Here is an 18,785-nt window from a genome sequence, read left to right as displayed (position 1 = left end):
TCCGTGTCTGAATGAAAAGAGACTGGGTAGAGAATATGAGAGAGGAGGAGAAGAGGGCAGGGAAGGGTGGGAGAAGGAAGTAGAAAAAGAAGGATGTAGCACAAGTTATACTATGTAGCTTCTTGCTCTTGCCTTGCTTTCGGCTTGAATGATAGGAATGACTGCCGCTAAGATGTAAGGACCCACCCTAGAATCAGTAGAGTTTAGTAGGAACAGTCGATAGAAATACAACTAATAAGTTGCTTCTCTCCGAGGGTCAGCAGATCACCACCACACCCGTTCTCGCAGCAAGGAAATAAAAAGCGAAAATCAAACTGACAGTATGTAATCTCTTTGGTTTATCGCGACACGAATATGGGCACGGGCACCGCAGCAGCACTATCTATGATTTCTGATCGGGTGAGATATTGACTGTCGTCACACTCGTCGCAATCGTTGCGGGGCGCAAGAATGAGTGTGGCTTGGCAGTCTTTGTGTGCCTAGAGACGACGCGTTCTTCAGAACTACAGAGTGTGGTATGGAAGAAGAGTCGTACTTAGAAGGCTGAGGGCCGATGGACAGTGATGAAAATGAAGACGAAGAGAAGATGGACGATGCTGTTCAAAAGTGCCTTGCGCGCGGGTACTTAATTTGTCTAAACTCTACTGTTTTATCTACCTATCACAGGTTTCGTGACAAGGAAGCCCTGGACTTCTGGCGAATGGATAGCTGCCATGCTTCTGCTGACGTATGTGCAGGGAGGGCACCACTGACGACACTCCTTGTGGCGAGCTTTGAAGGTTATTTGTTGCGCCAACCTCAAAGTGTATTTTCTAGGGGCTATTGGACCCAGACGACAGGGTTGTTGCTGCAGGAGATTTGAAACGCTCAACGCCATCTACCTGTCAGGCTTGACTCTTCTGGACTGAGCCTGGACATTTGAACTCCTCAGAAGATCTCCAGTGTCTCTTCGTAGGTTGTCTTTAAATGCCAAGCCGTCAATACACGTGGATTTGCCGTGCCTGAACCACAACCTGGTAATCTTCTACCAAACCATTGGAGAGCGTTGCGGCTGAAAACTCTACCACTCTAAATAGACGTTTGGTTATCGTGGCATATCCATGCTGGAGATTGTTCCTGCATCCAAAACAAACCCAAAACCAGATATTTGTGGACTAACGTCTGTCCCTGTACTCCACGAGCGTGTGTGATTTTGTGCTGGAGCCACACCATTGAAGATGTGTGATCATATAATATCACTCGATACTACTTGGAGAAAAATCCAGATGCACTGATTTCGCCTAATAGATGTCTTGGTATTCATCTTATAGAGAGATGAGCCTGGGGAGCTCGGGAACGTTCCACCTTATATGAAATGAACAAGTGTAGTGAACCCAGCTCGTTGCATCTCATGAGCTAGGGTAGAGTGCCAGCCTAAATTCCGAATATATTTTAGAAATGATAACACATACCTACATGGAATTATAATTAATTTCAGTTTCATGTCCCTAGAATAATATGGCACCAAGAAGGTTGCCTCCCCGTATTTCAAGCGCGAGGGTTTCCTGTCATACACACCATCATCCCTTGCTTGACCTTGCCACTTTGAAGTTTTTATCATATATGTCTTCATGTACTTGACTTGTCATGCTGGATTATCATTAGCCTCACTCCGAAATGAAAGTTATCGGTATGCGTGTGTTCTGTCCGGGACAAGAAGTTTGCGTAGAGATGGAAAGTCCATGAGAGAGTGACGACAAGACATGAAGGGAAATGGACTAGCGATGCATGTGCACTAACCGAAAATTATAGTATGGTGTGGATCCCCAGAAATTACATAAAGGCGCTGGATTTCTCCCGTTCCACTCTCCTCTTCATCCATCCTCAACATCACCTACGTCACTAACATTTACAGAAGTGACGTCAATTCTATGAGCCCTCTTCTCTACCATAGAAAGAGGCACAAAGGAGCTTTCGCTAACCACCATCCATCGCATACTAAGTCGAAAGCTATTACTACGGTCGTTTACAAACCAAGGATCTAACTTCCATCATACTCAATTGCGATAGAATTCATTCCAGGCAGAAGACAAAATCTAAGTTGTCTTGCGAACTAAATCAGAGCCTTTTAGTCAAAGTACCGGCCGATAAGGGGTCCGACAGGGCAAAAGCGTTACACCTCAATGAGTCGGACCCAGGAACCTCACTGGTAAAGGACTCTCAAGAAGGAAACAAAAATCAATTATCCGCTAGAATAGAACCAGTTTTCTCCGAGTATCAAATGGGCTCGATCAGTCGATGGAAACAAACGAATGAGCTACGGCTGCTCAATAGTCTTTGTTTCAAAACCTTATAATAATATGTAATCTCAAAAGGAAAGGGGAGTATATCCATAGCTTCGCCGTTTCTTGAGAGACCTGGCAGATCTCCTTTTGTTATTCGGACAATTATCTCATCACAATACCGGTCTAAAATTCCATTCGACCTGGCCTGGCCGGGAAACAATTCAAAGTCGGCCCGGCCAATGTATTTTTGACAGATCCAGCCCTTGTAAACCTCGGGCCATCGAAGCGCCTGCTTTGATTAGTCTCGGAAATTGGATTGGCTATTACCAATGAGCGATTATACGAGAGATCCAGATTAGTATATATATGCTTTGGGGATTACAAGAGATACCTCAGAACATGAAAAATCAAACTATCAATGTTTGATCACCTAGATATCGTATGAGGACGGAGCCTAATATTCTAATACTTGGATTATGTACCAAAATGGTACCCCAAACTAGTACGTCTGAATATTTGCTTGGTTAGAGCTTTAGGTAGGAGGCTATTTTATCGTCTTTTATTTTGATATATACTCACTAATTGCAGGCAAAGATCGTTCTTTTTTGAGACATTATGATCTCTGCTATGGGCTAGATCCTTGAAAAAGCGAGATTTAACTAGAAAGTTCAACCACTCCTGCCCTATGTTTGGCACGCGAAAAGTTGAACGCGCTCCAAACGCGCCACAATCATTTATTAAGTCGGATTCTGTATCCGTGGAATCTCTCACAGTACGTGAAGGAAGATAGATACTTTAACAGTGGTATTATGTTTTGTTAATCCAGCCCATGTTCTATGTAGATGGACTTCCTACAAGGACAACGAAGACTGGGCGAGATTACCAACAAAAACAGATCACGTTATTTACATTATAGGAATACGGTAATATTATACTATAGTAAAAGGACTACCCCCGACCTGGAGGTAATGGCCGTCCTTTTGAAGAAAATCCTGGCAATACCGAGGTGCTGAGACTAGCAAATTATCAATCCCACTTGGTTACTGAATAATAAAATTATTGCGAAGTAACTAATCATCTCGAAGGGCTAAATGACTCACAGTCATATAGCGATAATGCAATCGCTTTCAATCACTCATCTCTGCAAGGTGCATTTCTACCCAACAGAGCTTGAACATTTTCCCAGGAGAAATAAATGCTGTATGCTCGGTGATCTTGATAGACTAAATCAATCACGGCATAAGTTTCCTTGACCCATTATTGTAGCACTGGAGAGTCAAAAGGGCGTTGCACATCGAAAAACCAAGCCCCATAATCCTTGATTAGATAGAAGAGCTGGGTGGAACGGGGAAAGATTTGGTACCTAAATATGTAAGTGGTATGCGTGTGGAACCCTACAGAAATGGGATGATGGAACTTAACATCTTCATTTCGAATATAACATACGCTGCATACAGGTTGACAACTTTAAGTTTACAAGTCCATCCGGGGTGGATGTGGGGCATTTACCTTAAGCCGCCTCGAAGAAAAGCCTCAAACGGCAACTCCGTAAATTACCACATATGCTCCGGACTGAATCTTTTATTCGTGTAGGTAGATAAGCCATTTTTCGGTATAGGTAAAAGGATACCAAATGCTAAGTTATCGATGCGGTTCGATGTTCAAAGCGCTGTATGTACTTTAGAGTCGATTGGTATGGCTAACGAGTAATCTTCCAGGCCCAAATTCAATGGATAATATTGATTAATACCGAAGATATGAGCCCAGCTCAAGAAGAACTGAAACGAAGCTCTACGTGTAAGCATATTTATACCAAGCATGGCCATAACTATATGGCCGTTAGTGAGCGGTAGTAACGTTGAAGTCAGAATTCTACTTCCGTGACATAGTTTAGACTCCCGCATGATCGCGCTAGTGGTCCTGAAAACCGGTAATGGCTGCCACGTTCCCGCGGCTCGATCTTCGCGATAGGACACGACCCCATTACGCCGAGCCTATAGCATCTTTTTTCTGTTCCAGTTTGATGTAACGAGGTACCTAAGAGGTATAGATATATCGAGTAGCCATCGCATAGGAAGCCTGCCTTTTGCTTCTCTAAGTGAGCTGCGAAAGCTCCACTAACCGTATCGATGTATCCCATTGTACTCATGGGGTTGATGAGGGACATGAGTTTAAGGTGGTATTTTGAGGCATTAGCTCTGCATACAGAGAGGGGAAGTGCTATATTACCTGGAAGCATGCATGGGTTTCAGGGCGAGGCGCAATGTACTTCAGCCTTGAAAGACACGCTATTAATGCTGACACAGTGTTTTCTACTCTATGAGGCACTTTTATGGTGAGGTGGGTACGTCTATGGGATCTCTGCCTCGCAACGCTGTGTAACTCAGATCTAGCCTGTTAACATTTATTCCTCGGATGTGACTCTAGGTTCTATGAGGACACAACTAAAATTGTGATGTCACCGAAGGCTCAGGAAGAACATGTAAAAGGAAGGACCAGAGATAAAGAAGATCCAAACACCCCGAGGCAAGCGGCCTGACACGTGAGCACCACTGTTCGAGTAGTGAACCATGACCGATGCTATCTTAGTTAATGTACATATGCGTAACATTCTTAGCAGGAGCTACATGTAGGTACATGTACTTTTCGAACCAGTTTAGTTAGATTAATACTAGGCTCGTCCCCAACCCGTCTTCTACTGTGGACAGCTTGCTGCAAGTAACGGGCTGGGTACAAGACTAGATTAATACGAACTCGCGAACGAATACGGAAACATATTTATAACACTGACGGCCCAGGGAGATTGTTGTGCCTTTAAACACATGTATGTACATGTAGAGCGGTATAATAATAATAGATACAGCAGCGGAGAGCTCGAGCTCGATGGTTAATAGAATACATGTATCCCGACATTTTCGATAAAGAATGTTTGATCAGAAGGAGATTTTGAAAGTCGGTTCCAAACTTCATGTTATGTGAGACAAATATATGTAAGTGTGGCCATGGCGGACAAGGATTATAAACAAAGCACCTCATGTACCTACTCGGTAATCATATTCTTGGTTTGCAAGGGATATGATCCAAGATGCTGGAAGCCGGTAAGAATGCACTTTACATCAACGTTCAAATTAGATAAATGCCCTAGCCTCGTGAGTTATGTCCTAGATACGTACATACGTGTATATAAGTTGGATAAGCGCTAAGCGCGATATATCTGCGTTTGAGTGATAGAGTACATGTAGGTACAGTTCCATATCTCATCCGGAGCTAATGCCTGTGCAGGCGATGCCAAGAAAACGCACATACCAAGCAATCTCGCCAACGAGCTCGGATGTTTGTTGTTGACGGTTGACCTCATTTGCCGGCGCGAAACCCATCATCATCCGTTGGCAGCAAAGCTTTCTCACGGGCCTTGGCATTCCGATGCGGCTCACCCGGCATCAAGATTCCAGTTTGGCAGAAAGGGGCAGATCAAGTCTAGATCCACAAAGGAAAATTTCAGTCCTCGGATGGATACTGTTGAGGTAGTTGCAATTGGGCCAAAATTTCAAAGTGAACTCACAAGAACTGGAGCAATCCCTACAATTCGGATCCTGGCAACCCCCCCCCCACAATTTATAGGCTTCGATACACGAATACGTGGTACATTCAGGTGTGTTCAGTTTATCTCATAAAGAACCCAGCTAGTGGCACAGTGTCTACCCTACCCATTGCGCTCCTTTCCGCTTGAACGCCCGCTCCCCTTTCCATATACTCCTCCGACAGGCAATTTCGTTTAACATCTATTTAAACTTTCCTAGAGCCCCCCAACGTTTGCTCTTCACAATGGTCTCTGTGACGCGATCTCAGACGGGTAAAACACCAAAGTAAGCAATTGCTATATCTCAATCGAAATATTCATAATTCTCGCTTTTCTCCCCAACTGCCACGTTTCCTGAGCTCACAGAGATTTTTCATTTTTTCTTTAGAAAACCAGCGCACCCGGGTTTTGTAGAAACGCCACCTGTTCGAATATCTCGACGCTCTAAATCTGTAGCGCGAACACCAAGCCCTGAAGCTTCGGTGAAAATAGAGCCTACCGAGGAAAAGATGGTTGAATCTGGCCTTAAAGAGCGGAAGCCAGCAGCTACCAATGGTAACACTAAGGTAACCAATGGTAAGCCAAAAAACACGGATCATAGGGTCGATAACAGCGGTGAATTCGAGTTCGGGGGCTCACTTGGGACTGGATTCGTGATGGTCTTTTTCCCTATACTCATGTGGTATCTGTGGGTTGGTCAAGTATACTATGACGCTCAATTACCGCTGCCCAAGACTGGCCAGCCAATTTCAGAGTTTTTGGAAAGTCTCTACAGCATGGCTCGCGAGGTAAATTATCCTGCCCATTCTTTGCCGAGTGCGTATTTACTAATTGAATCCCACTGCAGAGCGCAATGCCCACTCTCAAAACCTGGACAATCTACTGGGGCTTCCTTGCATACCAAAGTGTTCTTTATATCACTCTCCCCGGTGTATGGACCAAGGGGAACCCAATCGCTCATCGTAACAATCTCCGCTTGGATTACTACTGCAACGCTGTATGGTCGTTCTACACAACTCTGGCCACGATGGCCATACTTCACGTGACCGGCATTTTCCCGATCACCACTCTAATTGATGAATTCGGATCCCTTATGAGCGTTGGAATCTTTTCAGGAATTGGCGTTAGCTTTATTGCCTACTTCAGCGCTATTGCTAGGGGAGCTCAGCACAAATTGACTGGTAGCTTTGTTTACGACTTCTTCATGGGCGCTGAGCTGCATCCCCGTATCTTTGGCATAATGGATTTGAAGATGTTCTTCGAAGTCCGTTTGCCTTGGTTTATTCTATTCCTCACTACCTCCGCTGCGGCCGTGAAGCAGTATGAGACTTACGGGTACCTTACGCCCCAGCTTGCCTTCTTTGTTTTGGCGCATTGGTTGTATGCCAACGCATGCTGCAAGGGCGAAGAGCTTATTGTCACAACATTCGATATGTCTCATGAGAAGTGGGGTTATATGCTTATCTTCTGGAACATGGCCGGTGTACCGATGACATATTGCCATGGGGTTATCTATCTTAGCCGCCAAGCCCCAGAGGTTTACCAGTGGTCGTTGGGTGCCAATATCTTCGTTTTCACTCTGCTTCTGACTGCATACTACATATTTGATACCTGCAACAGGTGAGTGCCTCTATTGGTCCGTGAGGCTACATATCAGTTCCTAATATCCGCTTTAGTCAGAAGAATCGATTCAGACAGATGGAGAAGGGCACTCTTATTGCCCGCAAATCTTTCCCTCAACTGCCATGGCAGACTCTCAAGAACCCGACTTACATCAAGTGTAAGAACGGCGGAACTCTTCTTACTAGTGGGTGGTACGGATTGGCCCGTAAAGTTCATTACACTGCCGACTTTTGCCAAATGTCATCGTGGGGCCTTATTTGCGGTTTCAACAGCCCTATCCCATGGTTCCTACCATGCTTCTTCATTACTATGATTCTCCACCGTGCCTGGAGGGACACTGAAAGGTGCGCTAAGAAGTATGGTGAAGACTGGGAGGAGTACAAGCGACAAGTTCCATACTTGTTTATTCCTGTAAGTTTATTTAATCCTTTGCGGCGCTCGAATTGTAGTTTGCTAATCGTGGACATAGTACGTCTTTTAAATTTCAACTACCTAAATAGGTTTATGGATTCTGTTAGGATATATTTTGATTGAGCATGGCTAGGGTTGGATTTTCTTGGATCTTTATGTGGTCGATATCCAGGGTACTATGATTTAATGAGCGGGTAATTGGGAGCTTCTACAAGTGTTTAAGTACTTTACCTTCGAGTAATTCAACTACATAATCTCTGTTTCTGTTTGCTTTGAGTTCTTGGTTTCTATACCTAGTCCGTTAGAAGCCATGAGTTGGAATGCATATCTTCGGTTTGCCGGAAAATGCACATTCTTGTAAATACAAGGGTATCTTGTAGTTTGTTCAGCTTGGCGGCATTTTGGAAAAATAAATATGGCAGAAAGAAACGATTATTTTCTACGCTAATATGATGCTTGCTGGTTCGGCTCTTAGTATTGATTTGCCCACTAACCAGCCGCGTTTTAAACGAATAGAGAGCGTGGAGTATGTGTTGAGTTCTAACAGGTGCCTTTGATTAAACATGCAGGATTAATAACCAGCTGCAGTTAAACTACATACAATTGGCTTAGCTTGGGCTATGGGTATTTACATAATCCAATCCCCAAAGAATCGTCCCCTCCAACCATACAGTCATCCAGTGAGACATGAAAGGTTGCGCTGAGAGATATATTCAATAATTGCGCCTTTTGAATTTGTACAATTCAGCTCGAAGGCCTGATATATACAATCGCCTCACCCCACCCCCCCAAAAAAAAGTTTATATAACGTGCTTCTCTCCGTGGTACGGCGAAAAGATTCCTCTAACACCCTCGTTCATAGACTTCACGGGCTTGCTGAACTTCTTGAGTTTCTGGCCAGAGGAGTTGCGTAGCAGTTCGGCTTTCTGAAGGATTTGTAGATGGTCGAGTTTTCGCACGCAGATAACCTTCTCTCGGCCATTGACTATAGATAAAGCAGGAATTGTTAGAGGAAGTTGGAACTGATATTGATGGGAGGTGTCCAATGATAAGGAAGCGGCGGGGGGAGGTAAACATACTGTAGCTGCCTCTTATTATGGGGTGCTGGTTGGGTCTAGGTGACACCGTAATCTCAATCTGGGGGTTTGCCTTTGCAAAATCTGCAAGCTTGTGAGCTATAAATGACCTTTGGGAATTAAATTAGTCGTTAGTAAGTGGTGAGGTGAACTTGGATGCAGGTGGAGAAATCTTTACTTCATGCCTCTCGAGGCCCCCGCCCAATCGCAGTAGTGGAAGTCCAGGCGCTTGCACTGGAGTACGAATGCGCCGACACCATTTTGCGCCTTTGACACAGCGCGGAGAGCAGTTACAGGCATGTTTGTTTGTCGGTCTCGTTGATGGTGGGTTGTTTCACGGGACGTTGATAGTGGTTGGTAAAGTGGCGGCGGCTCGTTCTGGATATCGCTACGGTACAGCGGAAATTTCAGAAGGGTCGCGTCTGCCAAGACACTGAACTGAACTGAGCGACCGACGCGACTTCCCTTTGAAATGTCCCAAGGCATCGCTCCGTCCTCTCTCCCCTCCATTCCTTTCACTCACAACGACCCTTTTTCAATCACCATATAGCCCCCTATTTTGGTTTTCTCCACAGCTTTATCGACACAGGAAAGGGAGTTTAGGCAGGCAGAAATCACGACACAATCAGCCATGGGAGATGCAGCTGAGGTCAATATTGACAAGCAGCTCTTTCACGCACGCCTGGGCAACCTTGTAGCGGCGTGGAAGGATCCTAAGAAGAATGATGTCTTTGGTGGCGTCAGCTCGATAGTTGTGATCTTAGGGAAGACAGAAGAGGGCCCATACTCAAAGAGTCTTTCTCTGCATGTATGATTCCTTTGATACTTTTGGCAGCCTTTACGTTCCGAACCCGACCGGGTGTGTTGTGTGATGAAAACAAAGCTGACGTAGTTTACAGTTCTGGCTTCTTGGATACGAGTTTCCTACAACTTTGTTCTTACTAACACAGGATAAGTTCTACATCGTCACAACTCCAAAGAAAGGTATGCCGCTCGGGTTCTTCTAAGCAATTTTGAAAAACATACTTAGGAGGAGACGGGGCTAATCTACTGTTGCCTTATAGCTAAACATCTTGAACCTTTGAAGGGCGGTAAAATACCTGTTGAGATTCTGGTGCGAGGGAAGGATGAGGCTGCAAATACCCAGATCTTCAAGGACCTTGCCGGTGTTATCAAGAAATCGGGTAAGAAAGTCGGGGTTATTGCGAAGGACTCAGCACAAGGGCCTTTTGCGAACGACTGGAAAAAGGTTTATCCTTCTGAAGCTTCGGGAGTTGAGGAGGTAGACGTATCCGCTGCCTTTTCAGCCTTTTTGGCTCTTAAGGATGATGCTGAGTTGGTATGTACCCAATCACTACCTGAGTATTTGAGGATTGCGCTAACCATGATCTTTATTTTCTTTAGAAAACTATGCGCGCTTCTTCCAGAGCTCTAGTTGGCATCATGAAAGGATATTTCATTGATGAGATGTCGACAATCATCGACGAAGAAAAAAAAATCTCACATGCTGCACTTAGCAAAAAGATCGAGGATAAAATCGATGATGAGAAGTTCTTCAAAGCAAAAGAGTTGAAGCTTGGCGCTGATGTGAGCATAAAATACAGCTGGTTTGTACATTTCATAAACTAACTCTGTCATAGTTTGATCCGATGCAACTCGACTGGACTGTAGGCCCCGTAGTTCAAAGCGGCGGCAAATATGATTTGAGGACGAGCGCTGCCGCCGACGATAACCAATTACACGGTGGTATAATCTTGTCGACCATGGGACTTCGATATAAGAGTTACTGCTCAACTATTGCAAGAACCTTTCTTATCGACCCAAACAAGGCGCAGGAAAAATACTACAGCTTTTTGGTCGATCTCCAATGGAAGGTCCTTTCAGAGATTCGTGATGGTGTGGTTTGCAAAGATATCTACAGCAAAGCGATCGGCTTCATCAAAGCGAAACACCCTGAGCTCGAGAAGCACTTTCTTAAAAATATCGGTGCCGGTATTGGTATCGAGGTTCGCGACTCAAACTTAGTCATCAGCCCCAAGAGCACTCGTGTTTTGAAGGATGGGATGACACTTTGTGTCACCCTAGGCTTTCACGACTTAGAGAACCCAAAGCCGCAGGATTCGAAGAGCAAAACCTACAGTTTGTTGTTGTCTGATACCATTCGGGTAACGGCTGGTGACCCTATTGTATTTACTGGCGGATGTCCGAAGGATTTGAAAGAGACAGCATTTTACTTCAAGGAAGACGAGCCAGAGGAGAAGGTTAAGGCGAAAAAGCCTGCACCTAAGCCCGCCCCAGCAAAGAATACCGCAGTCTTGAAGTCGAAGCTTCGAGGGGAAAGGAAAGAAATCGATGAAGGAGCGGAGCAAAAGAGGAGAGAACACCAAAAGAAACTTGCCCAGGTGAAACAGGAGGAAGGGTTAGCACGATACGCCCAGGGAGGGGCAGTCGGAGATGGGAAGGGCAAAAAGCTTATCAAGCGTTTCGAATCATATAAGCGCGAGAACCAATTGCCCCTCGCTTGTGCGGACTTGAAAATCGTTGTTGATCCCAAGAGTCAAACCATTGTTGTTCCTATCTTTGGAAGGCCAGTGCCTTTCCATATTGCGACATTGAAGAATGTTAGCAAGAACGATGAAGGTGACTTTACGTACCTTCGTATCAACTTCCTCTCTCCCGGACAGGGTGTAGGAAGAAAGGATGAACTGGTTCGTGTTTATTCCCTTAGAAAGTGCTTACCAATACAGAACGCTTACTTTTAGTTGAAGCCCTTTGAAGATCCTGGCGCCCATTTTGTGCGCAGCTTGACGTACAGAAGTACAGATAATGACCGGATGGCGGAGATCTGTGCCAGCATTCAAGATATGAAGAAGAATGCCGTTAAGCGTGAGCAGGAACGTAAAGAACTAGAAGATGTTGTGACCCAGGATAATCTGATCGAGATCAGAAACCGCCGTCCTCAGCGTCTTGCAGATGTTTATGTCCGCCCCGCCCTTGACGGGAAGCGTGTGCCAGGTGAAGTTGAAATTCACCAAAATGGTCTCCGCTACCAGTCGCCAGTTCGCAATGATCAACGTATCGATATCCTGTTCAGTAACGTCAAGCATCTTTTCTTCCAGCCCTGCACGAGTGAACTTATCGTGTTGATTCATGTCCATCTCAAGGACCCCATTATGGTTGGGAAGAAGAAAACCAAAGATGTGCAGTTTTACCGCGAAGCAACTGATATCCAGTTTGACGAGACTGGTAATAGGAAGCGTAAATACAGATACGGAGATGAGGAAGAGTTCGAGCAAGAACAAGAGGAACGTCGGAGAAGGGCCGCTTTGGACAAGGAATTCAAGGCATTTGCGGACAAGATCTCAGAAGCAGGAAAGAAGCTCGAGAATGGTGTGGATGTTGATATCCCTTACCGCGAGCTTGGTTTTAGCGGTGTACCGTTCCGTGCAAACGTTCTTTGCGCGCCCACTACAGACGCTTTGGTTCAACTCACTGACCCTCCCTTCTTGGTCATCACTCTTGACGAGATTGAAGTTGCTCACTTAGAGAGAGTTCAGGTTTGTCAACTATTGGCACAATTTAATTGGCGATTTCTAACGTAATGCCTAGTTTGGTCTGAAAAATTTCGACATGGTCTTTGTCTACAAGGACTATGCCCGACCAGTTTCCCATATCAACTCAATTCCTATGGAAACCCTTGAAAACGTCAAGGAATGGCTTGATTCTTCAAACATTCCCTTCACCGAGGGACCTTTGAACCTTAATTGGCCCACTATCATGAAGACTGTACTTGCAGATCCTCATCAGTTTTTCAAAGATGGTATATTATTAATTTTATTCCTAAACTGAGAAAATTAGCTAATAGGTGGTTGTTTGTAGGTGGTTGGAATTTCTTGTCGGTTGAGTCTGATGGCGACGATGATGAGGAGGACGAAGAAGAATCTGAATTTGAAGCCTCTGATTTTGGTTCAGAGTCAGAAAGTGAAGGGGAAAGTGATTTCGATGACGATGACGCCAGCGCGGACGAGGGCTCCGAAGCCTCAGACGTCGAATCTGGGGGTGAGATTTCAGATAATTCAGATTAACTCATGATAGCCCAATGGAAACTAATGTGTATGTACCCGTGTTACAGAGGATTGGGACGATCTAGAAGAAGATGCAAAAAGAAAAGATGAAGAGAGCGGCTTAGTCGATAAAGAGAAGACAAAGAAACGAAAGCGGTAAACGCTGCAGTTGTAACAACATCGATTAGTATTCTGGGTGCGCGATTTTCTAACACTCACGGCCATGATCGAGTATCATACGTTTTTTGCGGGAATAAGGGTTATGTTTTATTAATACCTTCTTCAAACGTTTGTATGTCCGACATGGGGTGTATGATACTACAAGATCTGCAGCTTGTTATGCTTCTTTCACGTTTTTCCTATCTGATTTTACCTTTAGTTATCTGTGTAGTTTTAATTAGGCCCCCGGAGGTAAAAGGTTTTTGTTTTTGTGGAGCAGGTGAAGGGCTCAAAAAAGAAACGTGCGCAATATCATGTATGCATGGAACGTATGACATTGAGGATATTGGATCCATGGATTTAGGGGTGCCAAGGCTAGATATATATAAAGCGGGGTCAGGTCACTAGCCGTACCCCACATTTTTCTGGAGAAACAAGACATCCTTGGTTCCCGCACTTGTTCATCCAATCTCATCTTGTGGGACAGACCGTTGAAACATTCCGTCACCATCCATCACTTGCTCACCCAAAATGGTGCTAATCACTGAATCTCACGTCGATATCGAAACATCTGGGGGTACGAAGATGAGAGTCTTCTTGTTTCACCCAGTTATTTCTGGATACCCCAATGCAAAATTCCCTGGTGTCGTGGTGTGGAGTGAGATCTACCAAGGTAAAGAAACCCGCGCATTGCACATTATGGGTTGTGACATGACCCAATTATTTCCCAATTTCTGATTTCAGTATAACAGTTACTGGGCCGGTATCGAGGTTCGCGAGGCAAATTGCTGGGCAGGGGTACATCTGTGCTGCACCCAGTGTATACCACGATTTTGAGGGTCCTGCTGCCTTGGCCTACGATGTTCCGGGAACCGATAAGGGAAACGAGTACAAGATCAAGAAGGTGACTATAACAACCAATTGTCAACGGTTTTGAAAATCCATCTAATGCAGATGCTATTTAGACTGTCGCTTCGTACGACGAGGACGCAAAACTGACTGTTGACTACTTATTGGGACTAAAAACTTGCACAGGTATCTATCTGTGAGATCGGGGGTGTAGTATATATAAACGAGTGAAATTAATAGTTGGCCAATGAACAGGCAAGATTGGGACTACTGGGATGTGTCTCGGTGGTCATCTGGCATTCAGATGTGCTCTTGACCCCAGAGTTTCCAGCGCTGTTTGCTACTTTGCTACAGGCAAGTTTCCTACAAGCTCTAACATAATGACGGCGTTTTCTAATTATCTTGGCAAACAAAAGATATACACAGTTCTACCCTTGGATTGAACAAAAAGGATGATTCTTTGGCAAGGATCCCAGAAATAAAGGGCGAGTTGGCGATGGTACGTTAATTCAAGCCTATACTTACAATTTCGGTGGTCTCTCAAGCACATTTATACTGACAGTTGGCTGGTGTACTAGATCTTTGGGAAAATGGATAATCATGTCCCACCTGCGGGTCGTGACCTGATCAGGAAGACTCTTCATGAGGCAGGGACCAAGTTCAGCTTCTATGAGTTTACCTGGGCTCAACATGCGTATGTATCCTGTCATATCTGTAGTAAGGCCGAAATCTATTTTGGGATCCGATAAGGTTATACAGCACTCTCTTGCTCAGTAACAATATTGAATCCCAAAAAAGGATTTGGCGCTGCTCAAGGTAGCATTATTAGGGTTCTATTCTAACTGGCAATACTTGGTTAGCTTCATTCGGGACGAGGAGTCCAAAGGAAGATATGACCCTGCACTCTCAAAGATCTGCTTTGAAGTTCTCCTCGAGCTCTTCACCAGGACTCTGAAGACAGACTTAGGTGTTCATATCAATGATGATACCGAAATCGAAGATGTCTGTTAGTGCTTCTTTGAATGCATATGAGTATCAAGCAACTTTATTGTATCTAAGCTTAGCAGTCCCCAGTACACGAGAAAATAAATTACACATTTAGCATGTCATGCCCGTAGTAGCGGGAGTACTTGCATCAGCCAAGCCTTTGAAAACCGCAATGAATTCTCTAGGGTCTTGTGCCCCGCCAATCTCGTACCTCCCGTTTATGGTGAAGTTGGGAACACCTGAAATACCATGGCGTTGTGCCACATGGACTTCCTTGTCAACGATGTCACCACCCGCATCAGACCCTAGCCATCCCTTAACTTCATCCTCCTCCAAACCAGCCTTCTTGGCAGCATCTAACAGAGTTTTGAAGGAGGTAATATCCTTCTCATTTTCAAAATAGGCAGCAAAAAGCTCCTCTACCATCCTTGTTTGTAGGCCCTTCTCCTTCGCCATTTGAATGAGTCTATGAGAATCACGTGTATTTCCGGTCTTTCCTCCGAACTTGAAGTGGATTCCTTCGGCCTCGCCGATGGCCGAAAGACGCTGGAACATTGGGACTACTCGCTCTGCACCGAACTTGGAGTAATAGAACTCGGTCTTGTCAATGCCAACTTTGGGAGAGTCGGGGTTGAGATAGTATGGTTTCCAGGTGATATCGAATGTGTGGCCCGGATTGGAGGCAGAGAACTCGGTGATGGCCCTGTTGAGCTTCCTGTAGCCAACATAACACCAAGGACACACCGTATCTTGATTGAGATTTAGAGTCAGTTAAAAGTTATATCTGCTAGATTAAAGCTTTAAAAGACTACTTACCAGAAACGATGTCTATGGAGAATCGAGTCATGTTGATTGCAGATTTTTTTAAAGCCACGGGGAATATTCCTTGACAAATTTGACGCTTGCGATATGGATAGGATGTTTGTGATAAAGTTGGAGGACTTCGCTCAGATACCGATGTTTTAATGGCCAATCGCTTACAAATCCAAAACGCAGCTTGGCATCGTAACGCCTAACCTTTTTTGATGGAGTAGTTGTTAACTAGATAAATACTACCGCGCGGACTACAGTATACTGTAGTGAAATCGGTCAAACTCCTAGCTACATTTATATTTTTAACTGCAAAATCGAGAGCATAACACCATTACTAACGGTTTGGGGTAGATACATCAACTAGCGAGAACCATAAATTATCACTCGGTAAACGATCACCAAAGAAAATCCCTACAACCGAGCTTGGTTATTGACTTATCCATTGATACGTACCGATAGAACCTGGTTATTTGGCATTGACACATTTCTATTCAGATTAGATGTGTCTACCTTGCTCTATAGACCACACGAGCTCATTGTTCAGCGAGCTTGAGTCATTCTTTTCCCCCAAGGGTCGAGCTTAAAAATATAACCAAGGGGCTATGGGGTTATGGGGAGGGGAGATGGGGGCTAATTTCAATTATTTTATTGTTCTAGCTCACTACTTTTCCGGATCCCAATAACAACGCCCACTTGGTAGAAGAAAACCTGTTGTCTCAATCATTGACAACCGTCCCGAGTTCTAGAATCTTATTTCTCCAAGGGCTGAGCCAGCTCGACCCGGCTCATAAACCACACTTTCTGTCCATAGAAACAAAACGGGGCTTCTTCGACAGCGCAGTGACTCACAGTAATTCCATCCCTGCCACAGGCGCGCGCCGACCAACCGCGGAATGCGTGCTCAACTTAGAAGCCTTGGTTTCTTATGTACATACATCGCGTCTAGTAGACTCCATGTAAGGACATGTAGTGTGAATATAAAATGGGCTATTTTACATCAATTTTAATAATAGTACTAGAGCTAGAGCTAGATACGTGGCGTTTAATACTTACACGCCACGAGGATCGCCATCTTTACGCAACGTCGGCGCTTCTTGCTTGATCAAGTATAAATAAGTACGTATGCGACATAACATGATCCGGTCCCCCAATACCTTCCTTATAAAGAACGCTTGTAACGCACGACATATAAGGCTCTCTCCTATTGCATATACTTAATTCCGGATCTAAGAATATCACCTCTTATCGTTCGACCGTAAATGAATCAAAGTTCCGCAAGCGGACCGTTCCCACGCGGACAATGGGGCCATGAAAGATATATAGTGGGTGTTTTATTCATTCATCCGTTGCTTTTTAAAGCCTTCTCTAGTCGAAAGTCTAAACCGTGGCATTTAAGTTAGGCCCGTGTTATGCGGGGTGCGAAACCAACCCTATCCTTTTTGATGGCTTCAGAGAACACGTGAGATATAAGAAGATCAAATCCCGTATCGACTTCCCCGATCCCGATGATAAGAAGAGGAAAAAAGAATCTCCGAAACCACAGGAAAAAGTACGGCCAATCAAGCCACGAGAGGGTGCGTATACTTCCTCGTGCACCCGGTATATCTTTCCCGCCGCAGTTGAGAATAAAGCAAATTCGGAATGGATTCAACCACACCAACATGCTGTCACGATCTGGAAGGACATATCCGGCAAATCATTGTTCTGGGCTGTTACATGCAAGAGCCACGAACCTCGAGACATAAAGGATGCTATGCACCGATATCGATATCCTTTAAGCCTAGAAGTGATGGCAGAGAAGAGGCAATTCTTAGATCGATTGAATGAAAAGATATCTATTCTAGATGATTATTGCTTGGAAGATCTAGATGACTGTAGTGCACGCACGAAGGTTAACGTGGAAAAGTTGAAAGCATACACGACCCATGTGGAGGGGCGTGTCATTGAGATTACTCCACGAGAAGCTGAAAGATATCTTTCGAAACAGGGACAAGCGTTACCGAAGATGGTTAAAAATGTCAGTCGCGTGGGTTCAAACCCTCAAGGGGCCCATGGAGTAGATGATCACGAGCCAATGGTAAGAACGATCCAGCAGAATATTAGGACAAACCCGTCGGATAGAGACAGTATGATGGATACCATTACAGGCTCCGAGCGCAGCCGCACCTTTAAACCGGAATACACTAACCCTGGAGGTAGTGATAATACGACTTATAATACATGTAGTATCTCCTTGGAAATAGACATATATGATACAATAGAAATTCCGGGCGGTGTAGGAGAACAACACCAATCGGCACTGGCGGAGAAGCAGAAGAAGACACCGAAGCCGATGGACGCGAAGGAAGGCCCCGCCGGCAATCCAGCATTAGAGGTAATGGAGGAGATAATCAGGGATATTATCTGGTTAGGAGATAGTGCAGAGAGTCTCGAAGCGGTAGCTCTATTTGATATAGAGGGGGTAGAACACCAACTCATGAAGCCTAGAAGCCAAAAGCACAGTAATATCGGCACTAATTTATAAATCACTAAAAGTATTGTTTATTAGTTCTTGTACTATTAAATGATATGAGGCAGGCAGGTTGATTCACTGGGGTGGGAGTGACATGAGGACAGATAGCTGATGGGCCAGAGGACAGGCCGCAGAGAGTACCGTGCCCCTAGTCGCTAGTGTGTCTTCGCCTATTTATTTTATGTTTTTCTTTTCCTTTCCTTTATCCTCATACGTTCTGGCTACGTCTATACAAAGTCATTAAAGTTTCTGTTAAAAAGACCTTTGACCTGATATTAGAGATGTCATCCTCAAGCTCAGGGCCCGTGTGGTACTAGTTGTGTTTCATGAATCATGAAAGGGTAGTTTTGCTCTCCTGGAGGTGTATCTGGGAGTTCAAGGTTGATATATACATATTCAAGACTCAATATTCAATTCTGTCAGTGTTTGTCTTTTTGATATCAATTC

The 18,785-nt window shown here is 44.7% G+C and overlaps 7 protein-coding genes across 7 annotated transcripts; 4 read left to right on the top strand and 3 right to left on the bottom strand.

Annotated features, from left to right (window-relative positions):
- Positions 1–3,391: 3,391 nt before the first annotated feature.
- LAJ45_10237 (uncharacterized protein) lies at positions 3,392–4,168 on the bottom strand (the record flags this gene model as incomplete). The annotated part of the gene is made up of 5 exons (XM_046119765.1): positions 3,392–3,487; positions 3,558–3,711; positions 3,774–3,783; positions 4,015–4,092; positions 4,141–4,168. The coding sequence occupies 5 exons, from the start codon at positions 4,166–4,168 to the stop codon at positions 3,392–3,394; spliced, it is 366 nt and encodes a 121-aa protein (XP_045967064.1).
- A 1,181-nt stretch (positions 4,169–5,349) lies between these two features.
- LAJ45_10236 (uncharacterized protein) lies at positions 5,350–7,948 on the top strand (the record flags this gene model as incomplete). Its single annotated transcript, XM_046119764.1, has 7 exons — positions 5,350–5,362; positions 5,547–5,916; positions 6,065–6,130; positions 6,233–6,632; positions 6,692–7,464; positions 7,521–7,878; positions 7,937–7,948. 7 exons carry the CDS (start codon positions 5,350–5,352, stop codon positions 7,946–7,948), a joined length of 1,992 nt encoding a protein of 663 aa, XP_045967063.1.
- Positions 7,949–8,678: 730 nt separating this feature from the next.
- LAJ45_10235 (uncharacterized protein) lies at positions 8,679–9,464 on the bottom strand (the record flags this gene model as incomplete). Its single annotated transcript, XM_046119763.1, has 3 exons — positions 8,679–8,863; positions 8,958–9,064; positions 9,133–9,464. The coding sequence occupies 3 exons, from the start codon at positions 9,462–9,464 to the stop codon at positions 8,679–8,681; spliced, it is 624 nt and encodes a 207-aa protein (XP_045967062.1).
- Positions 9,465–9,585: 121 nt separating this feature from the next.
- Positions 9,586–13,178, top strand: LAJ45_10234 (uncharacterized protein; the record flags this gene model as incomplete). The annotated part of the gene is made up of 9 exons (XM_046119762.1): positions 9,586–9,762; positions 9,854–9,938; positions 10,019–10,293; positions 10,359–10,541; positions 10,595–11,662; positions 11,723–12,511; positions 12,564–12,774; positions 12,834–13,013; positions 13,087–13,178. 9 exons carry the CDS (start codon positions 9,586–9,588, stop codon positions 13,176–13,178), a joined length of 3,060 nt encoding a protein of 1,019 aa, XP_045967061.1.
- A 530-nt stretch (positions 13,179–13,708) lies between these two features.
- On the top strand, positions 13,709–15,037 carry LAJ45_10233 (uncharacterized protein; the record flags this gene model as incomplete). The annotated part of the gene is made up of 7 exons (XM_046119761.1): positions 13,709–13,850; positions 13,930–14,081; positions 14,143–14,212; positions 14,282–14,380; positions 14,443–14,525; positions 14,605–14,720; positions 14,887–15,037. 7 exons carry the CDS (start codon positions 13,709–13,711, stop codon positions 15,035–15,037), a joined length of 813 nt encoding a protein of 270 aa, XP_045967060.1.
- Positions 15,038–15,124: 87 nt separating this feature from the next.
- Positions 15,125–15,860, bottom strand: LAJ45_10232 (uncharacterized protein; the record flags this gene model as incomplete). Its single annotated transcript, XM_046119760.1, has 2 exons — positions 15,125–15,762; positions 15,830–15,860. 2 exons carry the CDS (start codon positions 15,858–15,860, stop codon positions 15,125–15,127), a joined length of 669 nt encoding a protein of 222 aa, XP_045967059.1.
- A 1,755-nt stretch (positions 15,861–17,615) lies between these two features.
- On the top strand, positions 17,616–18,350 carry LAJ45_10231 (uncharacterized protein; the record flags this gene model as incomplete). Its single annotated transcript, XM_046119759.1, has 1 exon — positions 17,616–18,350. The coding sequence occupies one exon, from the start codon at positions 17,616–17,618 to the stop codon at positions 18,348–18,350; it is 735 nt and encodes a 244-aa protein (XP_045967058.1).
- Positions 18,351–18,785: the final 435 nt, after the last annotated feature.

This window comes from Morchella importuna, assembly GCF_003444635.1.
Source record: "Morchella importuna strain M04M26 chromosome Unknown Morimp01GS043, whole genome shotgun sequence".
Classification (NCBI taxonomy): domain Eukaryota; kingdom Fungi; phylum Ascomycota; class Pezizomycetes; order Pezizales; family Morchellaceae; genus Morchella; species Morchella importuna.
Note: the sequence above shows the minus strand (reverse complement) of the source record. Positions and strands in the feature narration are given on the sequence as shown.